Raw genomic sequence first — 19,166 nt, 5'->3', positions numbered from 1 at the left:
CAGCTAAACGGCGTTTTCTACAGTCACTTTCAAACCACATCCCTTATCTACGATAAGATTTCCCTCACACTTAAGAAGTGCCACTCCTCCAGAGAAATCCCACTCCCAAGCAAGCTCAGCACGGGATGTTGAGGTTTTACTTTCCCTATCTACAATTCCCAAGGAAATTAAATCTGCACATAACTGTCAAACTGTCAAGCTATTCACGTAGCTGAAGTTGCGTATCTTAGATCGACCCCGCGCGGTAGTGTAGACAAGCCCTTGGAGCTAACCTACATCTACTTGGAGTAAACTGAACCACAGAACCTTGCTAAAAATCACACCGAGCAACATCACGCATGGATTGAGTTTAAACTGATGAAGTCAGACAGAAAAACAGAAAAGAAAAACTCTGAAAACAAGAGTTTAGGGACTGCTGGGTCTGAGTCTGACCTCGCTTGCGCTGGTTTAAATCAGGAAAAAGTCAGAAAAATTACATCTGTGAAAAACTGGTGTGAGATCAGAATCAAGCTCATAAGGCAGGTGTCTCCTTCCACACATCCTGGTATAAATCAAGAAGAGAGACGCCTGCATTTCCACTGCGAGGGATTGTACCTGCTCTGTGGATAAAGAGTGAAGTTTATTCTCCTGGGCTGTGCATCCAGCATTACATTCACATAACCCTCTTTTGCATTTTATGCTACTTCCTGACTTCATGTCACCCTGTCTCATGAAAGGTATCGATACTGCGTGTGTGTGTGTTTTAAAAGAACAATCATCATCTTTTTCTGCACCTTAGATATCTTAAAATCTAGCTGACAATCCATCCTCAAGCCACCTATTTAGTGTCAAAGAGCATAACATTCCCAAATTTTAAAAGGGCCTGGATAATACTGATCGATCAATGTGCTCCTTGGGAAAATAGCTCTCCAGATGGTCTATTGGGACAGGAATTGCTGGTAATCACAATGCGGAGTCAAAGAGCGTCACTAATGGGGGCTGTTGTGAGGCACGCTTCTTTTGTGATTCCCTTGAATGTCATAAATAGGGAAGAAAGTGTGGGAAACTCTGAGAAACTCAGGCCCACACTCTAAGGTTAATAGGGTCTTTGTCAGAAGAGTATCCCTGGGCTGTAGGATCAGCATAATAAACACCATGCTTCCCAAGGGCGGGAGAGTGCCAAGAATGGGGATAGTCACCCAGGATGAGATGGGAGTTTTAAAAAAAAAAAAAAAAAAAAAAAAAGGGCAACCCTGTATGCATTTGATTGTTATGACTGATAAAATGTTATGGGCCTGATTCTCATCTACACTAAGGCCTGGCCTTACAGCAGGTGGGGGTCACATGGCCATAGTGTACAGAAGACTCAGCCTTTGTGACATCACTGATTTCTGGTGCCAATTTTTAATCAATACAAAATAATGAACGTAACTAGATAGATCAGCCCCTCTATTCTCCTCAATGATTCTTATCATAGTTTTGAAGCTGTCCTATATTCACAGTGCTGCTATTGACTGTTAACGTGATTCATGATTGAACAAGGCCACTGAGAAAATGAACGTCACAGGTGCAATGGCTTAAGTGCTCAGCTGCAGTCCATCTCTCAAGATCTGGTCCATATTCCACAGCAATGAAATGTGACAGGAAGCATTACAATGAAGAGAGTGCACTACATGTCCCCAGTAGCAATTATATGGGTGAAACAAGACAATCACTACGCTCTTGAATGAACTCTCTCAGAAAAAATTATAAAAAAAGACAAAAACACCGTATCACCTGTGAGTGAACACTTCTCACAAAGTGATTGTTCTGTATCTGACTTCTCAGTCCTCATCCTCAAAGGAAGCTTGCACAACACCTTCAAAAGATGAGCCTGGGAGCTTAAATTAATAACTTTGTTAGACATTAAAAATCATGGACTGTTTAGAGACACTGGATTTATGGCTTATTACAACAATCCATAACTCACTAACCACCCCTCCCCGCTTTTTCCCTCCTCCTTGTGACTGGAGAGGTGTTAACGACCACTTCACCTAGAATAGGTCCCTTGAAATGTGTGTTAATCACGTTTGCTAAACAATCTGTTCCACCTTGTATTTAGCTGTGACACTCGGAGTACCTTTCCCAGACCTGAGGAAGAGCTCTGTGTAAACTCAAAAGCTGGTACAATAAAACATATTATCTCACCCACCTTGTCTGTCTAATATCTTGGGATCAACACGGCTACAACACCACTTCATACAAAGAAGAGGGTAATTATTTAGACAACTGCAGTTAGCAGATCTACAAAAATTGGAATTACCTGATTAGTACAATCTAGATTCCAGTGTCTTTTGTGCATGTTGTGGTTTGTTTCTTTAAATCTATCATTCCATTAACAATGGAGGGGAAGGGAACCGTTGGGGGGTGGGGGGAAGACTTATAACGATTTTTGTGAGTCTCACACAAACCAACATTCTCTGCTTCCCCTACAGTTACTGCTAGTTGAAAGCCACAAACCCCTCCCACAATGGGTGATCTTGGAGCACAAGCATGTTTTTAACAGGACAAACTGCTACAGAAACTGAACTTTTCAGCTTCCCTTTAAAAAGCAAAACTAAACAAAAAATAGCCATGTTTGCCAGATGGAAAGAAGACCAACATTTTAGTTACTAACCTTTTATTAAAGACAAATAGACTGTTGACAATACAAATTATTTTCTTCCAGAAGGGCAAATATCTTAGATGTCCACGAAAGCTTATGCCCAAATAAATTTGTGAGTCTAAGGTGCCACAAGGACTCCTCATTGTTTTTGCACAGACTAACACAGCTACCACTCTGAATAGACCATGTATTTTTCATTCAAATTGACTCCTAAAATGTGTTGCAGGGTTAAAGAAAATAAGACAATGATGTTACATGGGATAAACTAAAAAAAGTGGTGCAAAGGACATTAGATAGAGGCAGACAAATTTATCCCTGGGGTAACTTCATTGATGGCAATACCACAGGGAAGAATTTGACCTACTGAATAGACTACTTACATAAAGATATGTTGATGCACAAAGATGCTTTGCAGGTGCTCAAATGTAATAGTGAATATTTGGGGGGAGAGGAGAATATGACTCCAGCTAAAGTACAGTAGCATCCCATTCTAATCACCTTGATGCTCTGATTTCCACCATATTCAGAGGTGATAATGATTATATAGTCAATGTTTGTTCTTCCTTGTGGAAATAAATAAAATATACATTACATACGAATCTACTTATGCGGCAGCCTTAAATTAGGGATTTTATTAATCTGAGATTACCATGTGAGGAAATACTAATTCACAAATATTCACTTACCATAAAGTATTTAGACCTGCATAATACAATCAAAGCAAATATGAAAGGACTGGCTTATTTCTTTGATTTGTGAATGGGGAGGGGGGTGAGGAGGAAAACGCGGGGGTGGTGCTAGAGCTCTGGTCTTTTCCAACTGATGACACAGAGAGAGGGAAGCTGGAGTTTGTAACCCCAGAGGCTTGTTGTTTTGTGCATGCAATGCAAGGCAGCCTGCCTAGTTCACCATTCACCTCAGATGGTGTGAGTCCGGAATTTTGAGAGTTTCCCACACATTGCTCCATTCACAGTGTTAAACTGTCAACAATAGAAGTGTGCCTCTGCGGGTCCTGAGCAGAAAGCTAATGCCTTCTATACCATCTGGCCAGGACTCGGAGAAAGGGATAATGCTTTAATCAATAAGGGCTGGTTCAGTCCTTTGCGTTCCCGGGCATTGTGCCGGGGAGAGGATGGCATTATTTAAAACCACTCATTTCATATTTTCAGAATTGAAAATTGGATCAAAAGCTTCTCTGGCTGAAGGAAACCTCCCACCTCATGGTGCCCTTCTGCTGCTGAAAACACATCCCCTCTCATCCAGCGTGTGGCAGGACTTCCTGTCCAATGCATGTGACATACTGCTGATCGGGTACAGAGCTTTGTATTATATTTTCACTGTGAGATACAACAGTGATCAAAGTGTGTGTCGTCTTGTATTGGCTAATATAAAAAAAATAATAAGTAATAATAATAATAATTCAAAATGTATAAAGTGACCTAGAGGCAGACTTTTAAGGGACTTGTGTTGCTGAGTCACCCACGTGCTTTGAAAAACAATAAAAAATAATGAATAAGCTATTAACATCTAACACGCCCTGGGATAACTGACCTATGGAACTCATTGTCACATGAAGTCATGGAGTTAACTACTATCGCAACTGATTCATAAAAACAGCTAGATAACTTTATGACAAAATTTTATGACCAGTAAAATATACTTTGCAGGATTTCAAACTTTAACAGATTTGCCCTTTCAGCAACGGTGTGTGTGTTATTATTTACATGCAGCCATACGTGATACCATTGTTAGCCCAATTTTTCATATGGGGAAACTGAAGTATGGAGAGGTCATATAGTGAGCTTAGAGAAAAAGGTTTATTTATTTTTTCTCTGCATTTTAAAAGGTTGACAAAGAGAGTGTTAGATGAGGCTTTCATTAACGTCTTTGTAACAATGGGGAAACTGAGGCATGTAGAAAATCAGGTCCTTAATCTGTGAACAGCAGAGCTGAGGAGCTGGGTTCTGTGAAAGGAAGTCTGGCTTAGGGAATAGAGCACTGGACTGGGACTCAGGACATCTGTATTCTATTCCTGTCTTGGCCACTGACACACTGGATGATCTTAGACTCAGACTTTAAGGCCAGGAGGGAACATCATGATCATCTAGTCTGACCTCCCACACATCACAGGCCACAGAATCTCATCTACCCTGTAGTAGGCCCATCACCTCTGTCTGAGTTACTGACGTCCTCAAATCTTGATCTAAGGGTTTCATGTTACAGAGAATCCCCCATTTACTTTAGTTGGAAAAACAAAACAAAAACCCCACAAGTGACCCATGCCCCACACCACAGAGGAAGGCAAAGTCACTCCCCCCCCGCACCTCAGTTTCTCCATCTGTAAAATGGGAATAGTGATACTGTGAGATCTACTGCTGAAGAGCACTATATAAGTGCTAGATGTTATTATTTCTGGCTCTGGGTACTCTCTCAGGCCCCAGCTCACAATTCTGGAATGTGTAGCTCCTGAGAGGACAAATTTGCACACACCAAACCCCACTGAAATCAATGGTGCTCCAAGCAAACATGGCAGTTTGACCAGGCATGATAGAAAGAATTGGCGCCTCTGTCAAAACAAGATCTCACATACTTGCTCTGACACCACATGATTCTAGATTCTAACATCATGGCTCAGGTCAGCAGGTGACCGTGCCTCTGGTGTGGTAGAGAGTGGAACTTACTGACATCTCAGACCCTCCCACTCCACTTTAAATGGCATCTTACACCTTTCCCCCCCAAAAGGTGTTTTTAGTGTTAGAGTGGTTCCTTTCTGTTACCATCCCCCATATTTCCTGTGTGCATGTTGTGTGACTTTGGGGGTGGTTTTTTCCAGTACACTACTTCTGATTGTTCTTCAGGATTATACTATTCAATTGCAGTCCACCCTCTGAACCTATGTGTGTAGCTGTGTGTGTGTCTGATGGGGAATCGCAGCAATATAGGACTGGACAGCTGAGGCGGGACTGCGTATTATCTGGACCACCTCTGGCCTGCTTTTAAAAACCTCCACTGATGTAGACTCCACAAACTCCCTAGGCAATTTGTTCCAGTGCTTAACTACCCTGACAATGAGGAAGTTTTCCCTAATTTCCAACCTAAACCTCCCTTGCTGTAATTTAAGCCCATTGCTTCTTGTCCTGGCCTTATTGGTTAAGAAGAACAATTTATCACCCACTTCTTTATAACAACCTTTTATGTCATTTTACGACTTGAAGGCTGTTAAGCAATGCTTTAATCATTAAACAGTGAGGATGATGATTACATTGATGATATAAATTAAGAAAGAAACATGAATCTGGGTCTGTATGTTTTATTAATAGTCAAAATACTCATGAGTGCAGGGCCTGTGGTAAGGGAAGAAGTGACCAGAAAAGCATTTCTCTAAGCCAGTTTAATCACTGAGCCAGCGTCTCTGGAACAGGATCCAAGATTTCTGACATCAGGTCAGATGAAAAACAAAACAAATATTATTTATTTCTTTAGAAAATATTCCCATGGTCAGATGACTGCTCACCCGGGTGCTATTCTCACACTTCCCTGTGGCAGATTTGACTGTGCCAAATATATTTAATGCATATGGGGTATAAAACAGTCAAACATATTGGAAAAAAAATGGTGCTTGTATGTGAGAGAGACAGAGAGAGAGATTGGACTAGGAGTCAGGAAATCTTGCAGTATTATAGCCATTTTGCAGATAGGATAATTGAGGCCAAGTGTGGGTGAGGGCATGATTTCCTTGGTGCCCCAGTTTCCCCATGTGTTAAGGAGGATATTCCCCTATTGCACATGGGGGCTGAGGCACAGGAGAGTGTTGTGAGGCTTAGTTCATGATTGTTTGTCTAATGCTCTGAGATGTCAAATGGAAGATGTCAGGGAAGGGCAAAGCAACTATTAATTATTATTGTACAGATTTGCCAGACCATCATAGGAGGAATTGAGATTGCCCAGAAAAAAAAGCAAAAAAGAAAGATTTAAGACTTTTAAAGAATGACAGAGGAACCAAAATGTCTATAAAAGATGGGGAGAAAAGCATTTTGAACTGTATCTTTCTTAAAAAGATCCCCTCCCCAAAAACATGTGTTTTCCCTTTTGATTTTGATCACAGTTGCCTGAAAATTGACAAGCACTGTATTCATCTAAGCACGGTTTAATGTCAATGAAAATGTTTAGTCTCTCTAATTCTGCACTTTTCCCTTTACAGCTTCTTTTCTGGGCACAGGAAAGTAGGGGACATTTTCCCTTCCAGGGAGCTGTCTTCTGTGCTTAATTTCACCGCAGCCTGGGAAAAGGCAGCATATTGAGATGTTGATGTTCCCAACATCAGGCACAAGACTGATTATAATGACGACGAATGCTTTCCCACGTTCCCTCCAAGGCCAGTCTCTATTGTGTAACACGCTCCCCAGTCCACCTGCTCCTTTGGGAGCAGAGTATTATCCCCAGGCAATTCACAGTCAATTTACCATGCTGTAATAGATGCTTTCTCTATTGTCCTGGTAAATGCATGGATTGGCTAGTGAGTGTGGGAAACTCAAAGAAGCTTAGGACCCAGACATTTGTATGCAGCTCATGGGTATAAATAGAAGAGCTTTCCAGCTCCTCTCTGCACTGGCTAAAAAGCAAGATTGGACGTGAAACCTGCACTTGAAAATTTGGGATAATGGCACCCAACACTATCTCACTGGAAATCTTAACATCCAAAGAGAAAAACAGAGTAAGTATCCACTGCATATTGCAACATGCACTGATTAAAGGGCAAGTGGTTGATACAGGCTGAGCTGATTACACAGAGAAGATGGGAAATGGATGGAAAAGAGAAATGTGGTCACTAACTTTCTCTCCCCTCTTGTGTTACAGCTGAGAAAGCCGATTGTAGAGAAGCTGCGCCGGGACCGGATTAACAGTAGCATCGAGCAGCTGAAACTCCTGCTGGAGGAGGAGTTCCAGAGACACCAGCCCAACTCCAAGCTGGAGAAAGCTGACATCCTGGAGATGACTGTCAGCTACCTAAAATACAGTCAAAGTAAGTGCCTTCCCCTTTGCTTCTAAATAACTCCCCTGTGCTGCATTTATCCCCGGTCCAAACTCCAGCCTAGATGTCCCTATCTAAAACCCATCTCCATCTTTTCTCTCTTCCCAGATTTTGCATCCACTTCTACAAGCCTGCAGCAGGATTACAGTGAAGGGTATTCCTGGTGCCTCAAAGAGGCTCTGCAGTTCTTGTCTCTCCATTCTGCGAACACAGAAACCCAGATGAAACTGCTGTGCCACTTCCAAAGGCCTAAAGTTACAGCCAAGGACTCAAATTCTCCAGCTCCATCCTCTGCAGCCCACCAAATGTCTGCAAAACAAGCAGCACTGAAACCCACCAGCAGACTTTGGAGGCCCTGGTAGATTAGAAGGACTTCTGTATGGTTTCTGGACATTCACTCATATTCCAGAGGAGACTGTGACTTGCTGTACAAGTCCTCTCACTCCTCTAATGAGTAGGGAAGAATACTTTCCTTTTACAGAGCATACTTATGCTTGGATGTCAGTTTCCCTTCTAGAAGGATCTAAATGCTCCCACCACGCGGAGAGGTAGCTATTCTAAAAGAATGTGCAAAGTAATCCTCATGGTAGGATGACTGAGGAGTTGTTCAAAAGGGAACTTTTAATGGTTTTTTAACCTTGCTGAGGTTTTTGAGTGTATTTGTTTAGAAAGAAGTAACTTCTAGGAAGTTTAGGCTACAGTTTTCAAAAGTGTCCACTCAACTGGAGTGCCTCCAATTTTAGCGGCCCAACCTGAGACTCACAGAACATTGATTTTCGAAGCGTGCAGCATCCCACTCCACTTGATTTCAACTGGAATTGTGGGAGTTCACCGCTTGTGAAAAATCAATGTCCCACAAATCACAAGGTGAGCATCCAATCTTAGTGGGCACCTTTGAAAATCTGGCTCTCATATTGTTGTTGTAAGGGGTTCTATAATGTTTATAGAGTTTATTGAGTGTATTTGGAAAAGTGTTACACCATAACTCAAGCTACGTAGAGGAGATTCTTCAGGATGTATTACTCTTAAAAGCAGAGTATTGTTTGTTATGTTCAGGATATGCAATGCCTTTTATAAAGGCAATAACTTGTTTTGTATCCTCATAGGAAGGAAAGTATCGACTTGTGTTGTCGGTTTTACAAGAAATATTTAGCAAAAGTCTTTCATGAAAGGCAACTGTACAAATTATATTTACATTTTTGGTACCATAATGTTATGGAAGATAGTCTATTCACTATAATCCTCAGAGGATGCTGTGATGTGTATCTGTCAGGTGCACCGATTGTATGATCTGTGTTTGAAACCATTTTGAATTTCAAAAGTTGCAGAAACTTTGCACACTGTTAAAATAAAATCTGATTACTGAATCTATATGCAGCAAGTTATTCTCTCCTGTGTAGAAATCCCTAACTGATGCCCCTTTGACAGAGGCTTCACAGGATAGTGCTGTTTAAAGAACTACCATAGGAGACCTCACAACAGATACACAAAGATCACAGTTCAGCTGTGGAGCAACCCAGATTTGTAAAGTTTGATCTAAGGCACTGTAATTTGAATGACTCCTATTGATTAACACACAGAATGGCACTGACAAGATCCAGAAGGAGCCATAGTCAGCCTTCCTCAGCAGTGAGGAAATCGTGAATAGGGATTACTCATGTGAGTAAGGGTTTGCAGGATCAAGCACTCACATTCTATAATGCAGCGGAATGCCCACCCTCAACACTCACTATCCAGAGTCAGAGGATTTCTTTAATTCAGAGGGGAAATGTTTTAATGGGCCATTTGGTGTCTGCCTTTGGGTTTAATAAGGCAAATCCACTATATTCATGGCTGGTATCCCTGGGTTGTTGTTGCGCCAGGAGACAGTGAGGGGAAAGCAAAGCCCTCGCTAAGGGGAAGAGTCCAATAAATATGATTCTATAGCAGACTTCTCATAGATCTCATATTCATTTAACAAGGCTGCTCACAAATTAGTTCAAAGACTGAGACACTTAACTTTAGTACTGTACTTTTAACTGATCGTTTTGCAGCTTCTTAGTCACATGCTAGATATACCCCTTTAACAAACAAAATAAAAAACCTTGCAGACGTCCAACAATAATATTAAGCCCTTACATATTATGATTCCCACTTTAGATATAGAAGAACTGAGACCGAGATTAAAGTAAAAATATTCTAAACAAGCCCCTAATCTTCAGATGCCCAATTTCAGATGTCTAAGACCTGATTTTCCAAGGTGAGAAAGGTATACAGTTTCACTGATTTCAACTGGAGTTGTGAGCACTCAGCACCTTCAGAAATCACTCCCCCAAAATGAAGGCAACCAAACGTCACTAGACACTTAGACCCAAGTGACTTACCCAACATCACAGAAAAGGTGAGTGTCACAGCTGGATTTAACTCAGGAGCTCTTGGGTCTCGGTCCCATATTCAGACTGATAGGTCCGGGGTGGCTCTGATGTATCTATGAATGAGAAAAATGAGGGCCATCATTTTAGAAACAGAGAATCCACTTCAAGTAAGGAAGAAATAACTTCTTAAGTGAAAATAAACTTTGCTAGGCACTTAATGTTTAATTCCCTTCTTTTTATATATTAAATAGATGTGGGGCAGCAACAGTTAGTAGTACGAGATGCAGCAAAATTTAGATCCAAATGGTTTTCCACATAAAGCAGAAATATTTGTAGCTACTTAATTCTTCCTTGCGGGGAAAAGCCAGTATACCTGGGGTTTGAACCCACAACACTGATATGAATGGGAGCAGTATTAGGGCCACAGAGTGGGAAAGTTAGAGGCTACAAAACTCAAACTATATGTTAGGCCAACAAGGTATCCCTTTATTCAGAGAAAAAGGAATACTGGGAGCTATTAAGCTGATGATAACCCTTAACTCTCCCTCATTTCAGTTAAACCCAAATGTACCTCCATTCCGCACCAACCTGCCTTTACCTCATATTTGTTAGTGCAAATGTTTTACCTGAGAATGCAGAAGCACATATGCAAGGAGCTAGAAAATGGTGTTTGCAATAAGGGAATGTATCCCACATAGAATCACAGAAATTAGAGGTCTGTCAGGTCTCATCTAATGTGTCTCCTACAGCACATTTGCTAGTATTTTGTCTAGTCCTGTATAAATATCTAAATTGTTGGAGTTTCCAGCAATGCTCCTGCATCAATGTAAGCTCTATGTATTGCCACTTCTCTTGCTGTTTGCCCTATCGCTAGTTTATGACAGGTAGAGACATTTGTTTGACTCTGACTTTACCCTCCAAAAACTCCTGTCTTCTTTAGCCACATTGAACCATCACTCCAGTTTTGACTTATACGTTTTCAGGGAGGGATCATGTGATGTTTGCTGCACAAACAGAACTGTAATCTCCAACTGTGCTATGCCACCCTGTGGCCCAGTTCAAGCACTGTGTCAGTATGAAACAGCAATATTACGGAAAGCTGCAACACCTTTCGCATTTGGGTGGGTTTGGGGGTCTTCAGATTAGCTATCAAAAGATAATGTGTTACTGAATCCATTAGCAATAATTTGTCCTCAATTTTTTGTGCAATACCTGGAAAAATCTCCTTTTCTCTCACCAAAAATGGAGCGGGGGTACAAACTCTCTCAAGAGCAGGGAGGACCTGCAAACTACGAGTATTTATTTGGGGTGATCTACTGTAAGTGCAAGATATTATAGTGTACTAGTATTATTAACAACAATTTATGATCATAAGGTACTTTGAGATCCTTGAGAGACCCATAGAAAGTATCATTGCTAATAAAAATAAATGATGATGCTATATTAGAGAAGAGGCAAACAGATTATTTGTATGAATGTGCCTTTTCCCCTCAATAACTTTGGGACTTCAGATGAAATGGAACACAAACCCCCAACACACCCCCTACCACCTCTTCAGTAACTTTGTGGGCTGAGGATGAAATAGGGCCAGGTGGAAACCCCGCAGCAACTCTGAGGTGCAAATAAAAGTGAATCCAGACCCTCACACACCTATAACATTGTAGACCATAGATCTAGACCCCTGTAACTTTTGGGGGGGGGGCAGATTATTTGGCATCAAAGTTCTAACCTACCAATAACTTTGTAAGGTAAAAAATATGGAGCCCAGTGCCACCCCCTCATAACTTTGTCGGCTGCAGATATAATGGGGCCACGATCCACCTTCTCACACCGCCCTGGGCAAAAAGGATGAATGCTGGCAAAGCTTTAGGGAGCCCCAGCCTGACCTCATTTGCATAATATGGGCACCATATCGTATTAATATGTAAATATATGTGCATATATTTGCATACCGATGAGGCCAGACAAGGTGGTGGGTGGCGTTCAAAATGGCGGAGCGGGGCGGGCGAGGTACCAGCAGCGGCAGTGACAGCAGTCTGGACAAGAGCATCACTCTCCCGCCTGACGAGATCTTCCGCAACCTGGAGAACGCCAAGTGCTTTGCCATAGACATCGGTAACCGGGCGGGCGCCTCGGGGGCGGCAGCGGTCGAGGGCGGGGAGCGGCTCTCACTGCTGAGGGAAACCGCCGGGACGGGCAGCCAGTGGCGCGCAGGGCACGTTGGGAAATGCAGTCCCGCTGGGCGCGACGCACACTGCCTGGAGCGGGAGAGGGACTACGGCTCCCGGCGTGCGCCGCGGCGGGCTGGCGGAGCGGGACGTGACGGGAGTTGTGGTCCATAGGCTCTCCCGCGGCGAGGCGGAGTGCGGGCAGTCGAACTACGAGTCCCAGCATGCCGCCGGGGGCTGCTAACGGGCCGGCCGGGGTGGTAAACAGGCTGGAGGGGCCAGCTGAGGAGAGCGGGGTGGGACCCGCTGAGGGGGAGAGGAAAGGGGGCCGGAGGACAGCAGCCTAGGAGAGGGGGCGACCCCGGGGAGGGGGCTAGGGGACGGGCCCCTCTGAGAGAGGCCTCCGCAGCGTCCAGGGAGAGGAGTGGAAGGGGTTAGCCCCCGTGAGGGGGGGCCGGGCTGCCTCGGCGCGGGCGGGCGCGCGATTCGGGAGAGCGGGCCTGGAGGCAGAACTTGGCGCACACATCAGGCTAACTCAGGGCTGGGCCCCAGGCTCGCACCCTGGGACCCAGGTTCAAGCCCTGCTGCTTTTCAGTGTAGATGCAGCCCCTCCGGACTCGTGCTCGGGGGCGTCCTTCAGAAGTATTTGACAGGCCCAGGGGCTGACTTTCTTTGTCCTCTGGACAGTTAAGCTTGGTGGGCCGTCAGGTTTCCCCATGCTGCCCCGCAAACAAAGGCGAGAGCGGTCACATTTTGAGAGGGGGCTAGGACGACTGGGATACGCCTGGTTGAACTCTGGGCTGCGTAGATGCTGGAGCCCCAGCTTGAGCTGGGGGTTCAACTATTCCTAACCTCAGATTATAAGTGAGCGTAGGGATACTCAAAACCTAGGCTGACAACCCCAAGGTCTGCTAATGTGAGTTGTACTAACCCTGAGCTTACATTGTGGACAAACTCTGACGCTGTTGTCTTCTGCCCACCCCCTCAAAAAAAACACATTCAGGAGAAAGACATAGTATTGTTAGCTATGTCTTTTTTTCCTGATTTTCCTCCTGCTTTCCCCCTCCCCTTGCTTTAGGGAGAATGTAAGGACTGTGGGGGCGATGGTGGAGGAAAGGCTAATTTCTGAATTTATAATATGCTAGTAGCCTATCTATATTGACAGCTGGATGTGTATGCATTTCCCACAGCCACCCAGGGAGATGGGATTTTTCCAGTGATGAGCTGCCAAAATCTTAACAACGAGGGGGTTGTTGCCCACCCCCGCCCCCCAGGACCCCTGCCCCATCCACCCCCCTCCTCTGTCCCCTGACTGCCCCCAGAACTGGGCAGGAGGGTCTCATGGGCCACCGTAGTGGGTGCCCACCCCACCCCTAAGAGCCAGAGGGACCTGCCAGGGGGCGAGGTGGGGAGTCCCAGCAGTGCTTACCTGGGGCAGCTCCCAGGAAGCATCCGGCAGGTCCCTCTGGCTTCTAGGGGTGGGAGAGCGTAGCTACGGGGGGAGCAGGGGGAGCAGTCGCTCCTCCACTGATCACATCAAAAGTGGCATCTTAGGCACTGACTCCCTGGGTGCACCGGGGCTGAAGCACTCACGGGGAAAATTGGTGGGTGCAGAGCACCCACCGGCAGCTCCCCACCCTGTGCCCGGCCCCAGCTCACCTCACCTCCGCTCCACTTCCTCCCTTCAGCTGATTCGCTGCACCCACCAAATTTTCCCCTTGTGTGCTCCAGCCCCGGTGCACCCAGGCTGGAGCACCCATGGAGTCGGCGCCTAAGGCGCCACTTTTGACCGGTTAAATTTAGAAGCCCTTCTAGAACCAGTTGTCCCTCGCAGAACAACCAGTTCTAAAAGGGCTTCTAAATTTAACAACTGGTTCTAGCAAACCGGTGCGAACTGGCTCCAGCTCACCACTGGATATTTCTCTGTGAAAGTACCAATATGCCCTGGTGAAACCCCAGTGGGCATATACACAAAGGTCTTGACATCTTGGACCAAGGTGCATAGCATGTCACAATATAATCAAAAAATGAAAACAAACAAATGGGAAGATGAAACTACTATGTTACATGTTGGGACACTGTTGAACCTTTATGCCAGGGAACAGAGGCTGAAGGGATAGATTTCCCCCAGCTTTTCATATTCCTTGCCAGCACTTGATCATTGCAAGAATGGCACAAAGGGAGACAGGATACTTCTCTAGGTGCAAGTGAAGCAGCTCAGGGTTAAATTCCTGCATGTACTAGGGACCACTCCTGCTGCTTTTATAGAAGTCTAGGGGAGTGGAATTGGACCATTTGCATTTTTCCTCTTAGAAAGCTGCAGAGAGTCCTGTGGCACCTTATAGACAGACGTATTGGGGCGTAAGCTTTCATGGGTGAATACCCACTTTGTCGGATGCATGTCTTATTGTTCCAAGTGTTACAAGTCAGTGGAGTTGTTTTGAGTTCTTTGTTAAGCAACACTTTTTCCCCCATTAGATTTGCAGTTAGTTTCAATTCAGGGTCTGCATTTGACACTGTCTAGAACTGCAGACTAAATCACATGGTGTGTGTGTGTGTGTCAGTGTCCGGATGGAAGGGAAGGGGGACAGGGGTGTATTACCATCTGATCACCCTTTGTAATTCCTCTGAAAGGGACAGTTATTTATTCTTTAATTTTAGCCCCTATTGAGTAAACATAATAAATTAATGTTACCTTTCAGTGGGTCAGAGTAGAATTAAAGCAGTGGATTAGCTATAAACCCCAGGCACAGTGGGTGTCCAACACAGGTTTTTAAGTCTTTACAAACTGGGAAAATAAAGCTAAAAGCAATTTAGCTAGATGGAGAATTGCAGTGCAAGGTAGATATCAAGAAATAACTTTGTACTTCTGCAGTGCCTTTCATCTAGGGATCTCAAAGTGCTTTACAAACACCACTTTAATTTCAAAGCATCCCTATCTCTTGTATTTCCCTATTTTTAGAGGTTGGGAAGGTAAATGTACCTTCTCAGCAGAGATCCATCACGCGTGTGTTGATCTCTGAATTTCTATTTTGAAGTTAAAACTAGGAGAAGGGTAAAAAGTTATTTTCTTATCAACTGGAAGTGACAGTTTCAGCTGATGCATCAGAATGGGATCTCAGAAGGTCTGAGGGTTATTAAGTTTCACTGCTTTTGTTACCATAGATGGTCATCATTGGTCTTGTGGAACTGACCATCATATGCGGCTTAATCTATCTGGAACTCGGTGTCTCCTCTGTACCACTTTTCAAAAACAAAAAAAACCCACTTTCCTCATTTGCCTAAATTACAAATCTTTAGTGCTGCAAATTTTAGTTTGCAGAAGCATGACACTGAATTTACCAATGGGGGATGTGTGCAGTCCAGGAATCAGTTAGTGAAGCAGTATGATATGGCTTAGTGCATACAGATTTTCACTTGGAGTTTGGAAAAATCACAGGCTATGTCTGAGAGATTTGGCAGTTCAGCATCCGGAACGCTGCTGTGGACCACAGAGTGCATTGTATGTTTTCTAAGAGAAATGCAGATCTTAATAAGGGGACACCTCTCCAAATAGTTGGATGAGAGAGATAGGGTGGAGAATTAATTGTACAGTTATTTGCAAAACAGCAGCACGAGACCTAGAACCCTCCTAGGCTCTGTTCTAAGAGGAAAGGAGACACTATCTTCCTTCAGGATCTGTGATTCTGAATACTTTTCCCTGTGTTGGCTACAACATATCACTGGCATCCTTCGGTGCAAGGTTTAAGATGTGTTTCTTTCTATGTAGGTGTGTGGGGGTGGAGGGAGGGAGTTATGCGATGTGTAGCCCATAATACCTTTTAAATCATATTTTCTACTTGCGGTTAAAATAGGGGTTTATTTTCCTCTCAGATTGCCCAGAGGCTTTTGGGCATTGGCTCCTGTAAATTAACATCTGTCCAAAAGTCAGAAGCTAAAATAAAATTATGAAGGAAACTGATGTGCTAGCAGAGTGCTGGCTAAAGAGTTTTAAAAACTTGGTTCCAGTCACTGCTCAGATTTTGGTTCTCTGTGTGTTCTTGGTGATGCTGGGTTTCTTGGGGCATAGGCAATGCCGATCCATTTTAAAGACAATCAGTCAGCTGTGTGTGTGTGTTTGTGTTTTGGGTGGGGTTGTCAGAGTGGGTAATCCCTGTATGGGATGGGACTGGAGAAACAGAATAGCAAGAAGGTGTGTGATAGATAACCGAGACACCTTAAAGGTGAACTGAAGTCTACACATTATTTCACATTTACCAATGGGTTTGAAGCAAACCCTTTTGAAAGCACCACTTTTGCTTGTATGAAGTGAAGTGTTTCCCATACTCTGGATGACAACCGCTCTAAATACTGGAAATGTAATCAACTAAAGCAAGAGAAACAGGTTTCATTTGAAAGCATATTTTTAAGGTGCCTATCAAAGTATTTCTGTGTAATGCAAAGCAACAGGCACTTACGACATTCTGATCAACAGCCTTAAGAAATTGTCATTGCTTTAAAACAAGTAGTCTTAAATTATTTTGGCAGTTATAAAATAGTTAGATTGAAAAAGTACTTTCCTAAGAACATTGTAACTATATTGCCTTTCATGCAATTCTATAAACTGTTGGCAAAAATGGCTTGGATACTTGTTAGTTTAAAAGCTTTGTTTTTTTAGACGTCTTCTACTCTGTCTAGCAAAGTCATAATTCTTGATGTACAACCTTAAAAATGATCACATTCAGTTTGAAAGCTTGATTTCATTACCTCCAGTAAAGAGCCTGTCTGTGCTAAGGGATTTTATTTCATGGGGGAAAGAAGCTTTCTGCTTCTAGGGTCAAATCTAAACTTGACTGAGGAAAACCAACAGTTAGCATCAACAGAACTGGTTTTTGCCTAACTGAAGTGAGTTTGTGGTGATACACTTTAAGAACAGAGGCCAAGGGCTACATGGCTACGTATACATAATTCCCCGGGCAAGGCATCTCGGGGGAAGCTGGTACAGTCACTGTCCATGCTGCACTTGTTCTGGGGCTAAGACGTCCTGGATTGTCAAGCCACTATTCATCAAGGAGTTGTGCATCCTGGGCTAGAAAAATGAACATCCGCCTTCTAAAGGGTGTATGTTTGGTAGCTGTTTTTGCTGAAAGCAGATTTAAACGTAGTATTAGCTAGTAGTGTTGCTTAATGCACTACTGGAAGGCACTACGTCAGTAAGGTGGTGAGCACTGCATGATAATTTATATAGAAGGAACTCACTTTAAAATATGCAATTTCATAGGTAAGGGCTAGAGTGAGGAGCTTTGGGTGGGGAAACCTTGGGTAAGACAGGTTTCTTGAACATTTACTGTTCGTGCATTACGTGTAATTGTTTCAACATCTAATATATCCCTAATGAGTCTGTCAGCTAATCACTTGGGCCCAGATGTTTAAGCAGTTGAATCATTCAGTGTTGCAAGACCTAAGTTCCATTTTCAAGAGTGACTTAAGTTTTGCAATGCTGCGCAGAGCAATGCCTAAATACCTTTAGAAATCTGAGCTTCGGAGGCTGATTCTCCGCATACACTAGCACTAGTCTTACATCAGTTTAACTCAGTTGACTTCAGTGGAGTGACATGGTGTGCACTGGTATAGCTGACAGGAGAATCGAGCATTTAGGATCTTTAGGCATGCAAGCTGCTGCTTTGGAGGAAAGACTGGGATGGACACTGATGTTGTGGTCACCTGAAGTTTGTGACCTCCACTGCCTGGCTGACTTGAGGGAAGCCTCTGGGCCAAATACTGAAATTTTAATTCAGTTTCTACTTGAGCAAAATTCTCAGTGACTCACTGAAAATTAGTGAGTTTTTTGCCTGTGTAAGGACTTCAGGTTTTGGCCCCCTAAAAATAGCCATCTAAATGGAAAAGGGTCTATTTTTCATTGCCTTTAGTGCTTCGTGGAGCTTGTTCCTTTTAGGATGATGTTCAGCTTTGAAGCCAAGAATAATCCCTCAGGAGTGTCTTTACTCAGCATTTAAATTCCTTTATTTTAATAGAAGCAGAGACTTTTTGCAGTGTCCTTGAAAATTACTTAATGTTAAGTGTTGCAAGTGAAACTTTGTTGATTGAGCAACATGCGTCATGTACAACAAACATGGCAAACCTATTTATCAAGTTTGGTAAAACATGCAGGATTTTAGGCATTTGTTAAACAAGTTTAACAAACATAAGCAGTGGATGTGTGACTTTTCCCTCCCATCCCTACTCCTCCTTAGAGCTTTAAAGCCAAGGAATAGTCTGAGCACATATAGGACTGAGTTATAATCCTGCCCTGATATGCTCTCACCTCATGGCCTTGAGCACCTTCCCTGCCTATTTTAGCTATCTTGGAGGTGCCGGAGGTTAAATTTCCAATCCTGCAATCATCTATTTATAATCACCTGAATAGCCCTTACTCAAGCAAGTAGTCGGTTTACATGCATACTGTGAGGTAACTAGGAAGTGAACTCATGACCTCTGTTCATCTTCAGCCACCCCAGCATCAGTTGGGCTTGAGTCCCTTCTGTGGAGCTTCTACCTTCACGCAATGCATCTGGATCTAGCTATGCCAAGACAGTCCCCAAATGACTGTCCTTTGGTTCACTGAATAAAGAGCTTTGCCTAATTAGCTCTGCTTGCAGCCAAGCCATTCTTAAAACTGAGCTAGGTAACTAATACGCAGAAGTATCTAAATTCTGTCTGACACCTGAATCTGAGATGCATGATGTCTTGTTTTTGATAACAGGTGGGTCGTTAACCAAGTTGGCTTATTATTCAACTGTGCAGCATAAAGTAGCAAGAGTGAGATCTTTTGATCATTCTGGAAAGGTAAGAATTGCATTATATAGCAAACCAGAACCTCTAATGTGAGCAGGCATGAGAAAACAAAAAAAATGGAAATATGAAACAGGGCAGTTTTCCATAATATCAATTTTCAGATGGCACCAGGAATATCTATTATTTATATAGCACTATATATGTGCACGGTACTT

At 43.4% G+C, this 19,166-nt stretch overlaps 2 protein-coding genes and 1 long non-coding RNA gene across 3 annotated transcripts in view; 2 read left to right on the top strand and 1 right to left on the bottom strand.

Moving 5' to 3' along the window:
- The window catches only part of LOC141974405 (uncharacterized), a 43,115-nt gene extending 30,900 nt beyond the window's left edge, over window positions 1-12,215 (bottom strand). Inside the window, exons 1-2 of the long non-coding RNA XR_012635744.1 lie at window positions 11,962-12,215; window positions 10,019-10,122 (exon numbers count right to left, since the gene is read on the bottom strand). This is a non-coding gene — a long non-coding RNA (uncharacterized LOC141974405). The remainder of the gene's footprint in view (window positions 1-10,018; window positions 10,123-11,961) is intronic.
- Window positions 7,227-9,033, top strand: HES5 (hes family bHLH transcription factor 5). Its single transcript, XM_074934103.1, has 3 exons — window positions 7,227-7,337; window positions 7,481-7,646; window positions 7,764-9,033. The coding sequence occupies exons 1-3, from the start codon at window positions 7,284-7,286 to the stop codon at window positions 8,015-8,017; spliced, it is 474 nt and encodes a 157-aa protein (XP_074790204.1). The 5' UTR covers window positions 7,227-7,283; the 3' UTR covers window positions 8,018-9,033.
- Window positions 11,962-19,166, top strand: part of PANK4 (pantothenate kinase 4 (inactive)) — a 30,916-nt gene continuing 23,711 nt past the window's right edge. The window contains exons 1-2 of the mRNA XM_074934098.1: window positions 11,962-12,124; window positions 18,920-19,002. Coding sequence (XP_074790199.1) covers window positions 11,998-12,124; window positions 18,920-19,002 — 210 coding nt within the window. The 5' untranslated portion in view covers window positions 11,962-11,997. The remainder of the gene's footprint in view (window positions 12,125-18,919; window positions 19,003-19,166) is intronic.

This window comes from Natator depressus, chromosome 18 (genome assembly GCF_965152275.1).
Source record: "Natator depressus isolate rNatDep1 chromosome 18, rNatDep2.hap1, whole genome shotgun sequence".
In the NCBI taxonomy this organism is placed as follows: domain Eukaryota; kingdom Metazoa; phylum Chordata; order Testudines; family Cheloniidae; genus Natator; species Natator depressus.
The sequence above is the reverse complement of the archived record's forward strand: the minus strand, read 5'-3'. Positions and strand labels throughout refer to the sequence as shown.

Bases quoted from the DNA above. Each gene is read 5' to 3' on its own strand.
- HES5 (XM_074934103.1), top strand. From the start codon at position 7,284: ATGGCACCCAACACTATCTCACTGGAAATCTTAACATCCAAAGAGAAA. The intron at 7,338-7,480 runs GTAAGTATCCAC...CTTGTGTTACAG, and splicing joins CATCCAAAGAGAAAAACAGA to CTGAGAAAGCCGATTGTAGA. The intron at 7,647-7,763 runs GTAAGTGCCTTC...CTCTCTTCCCAG, and splicing joins CTACCTAAAATACAGTCAAA to ATTTTGCATCCACTTCTACA.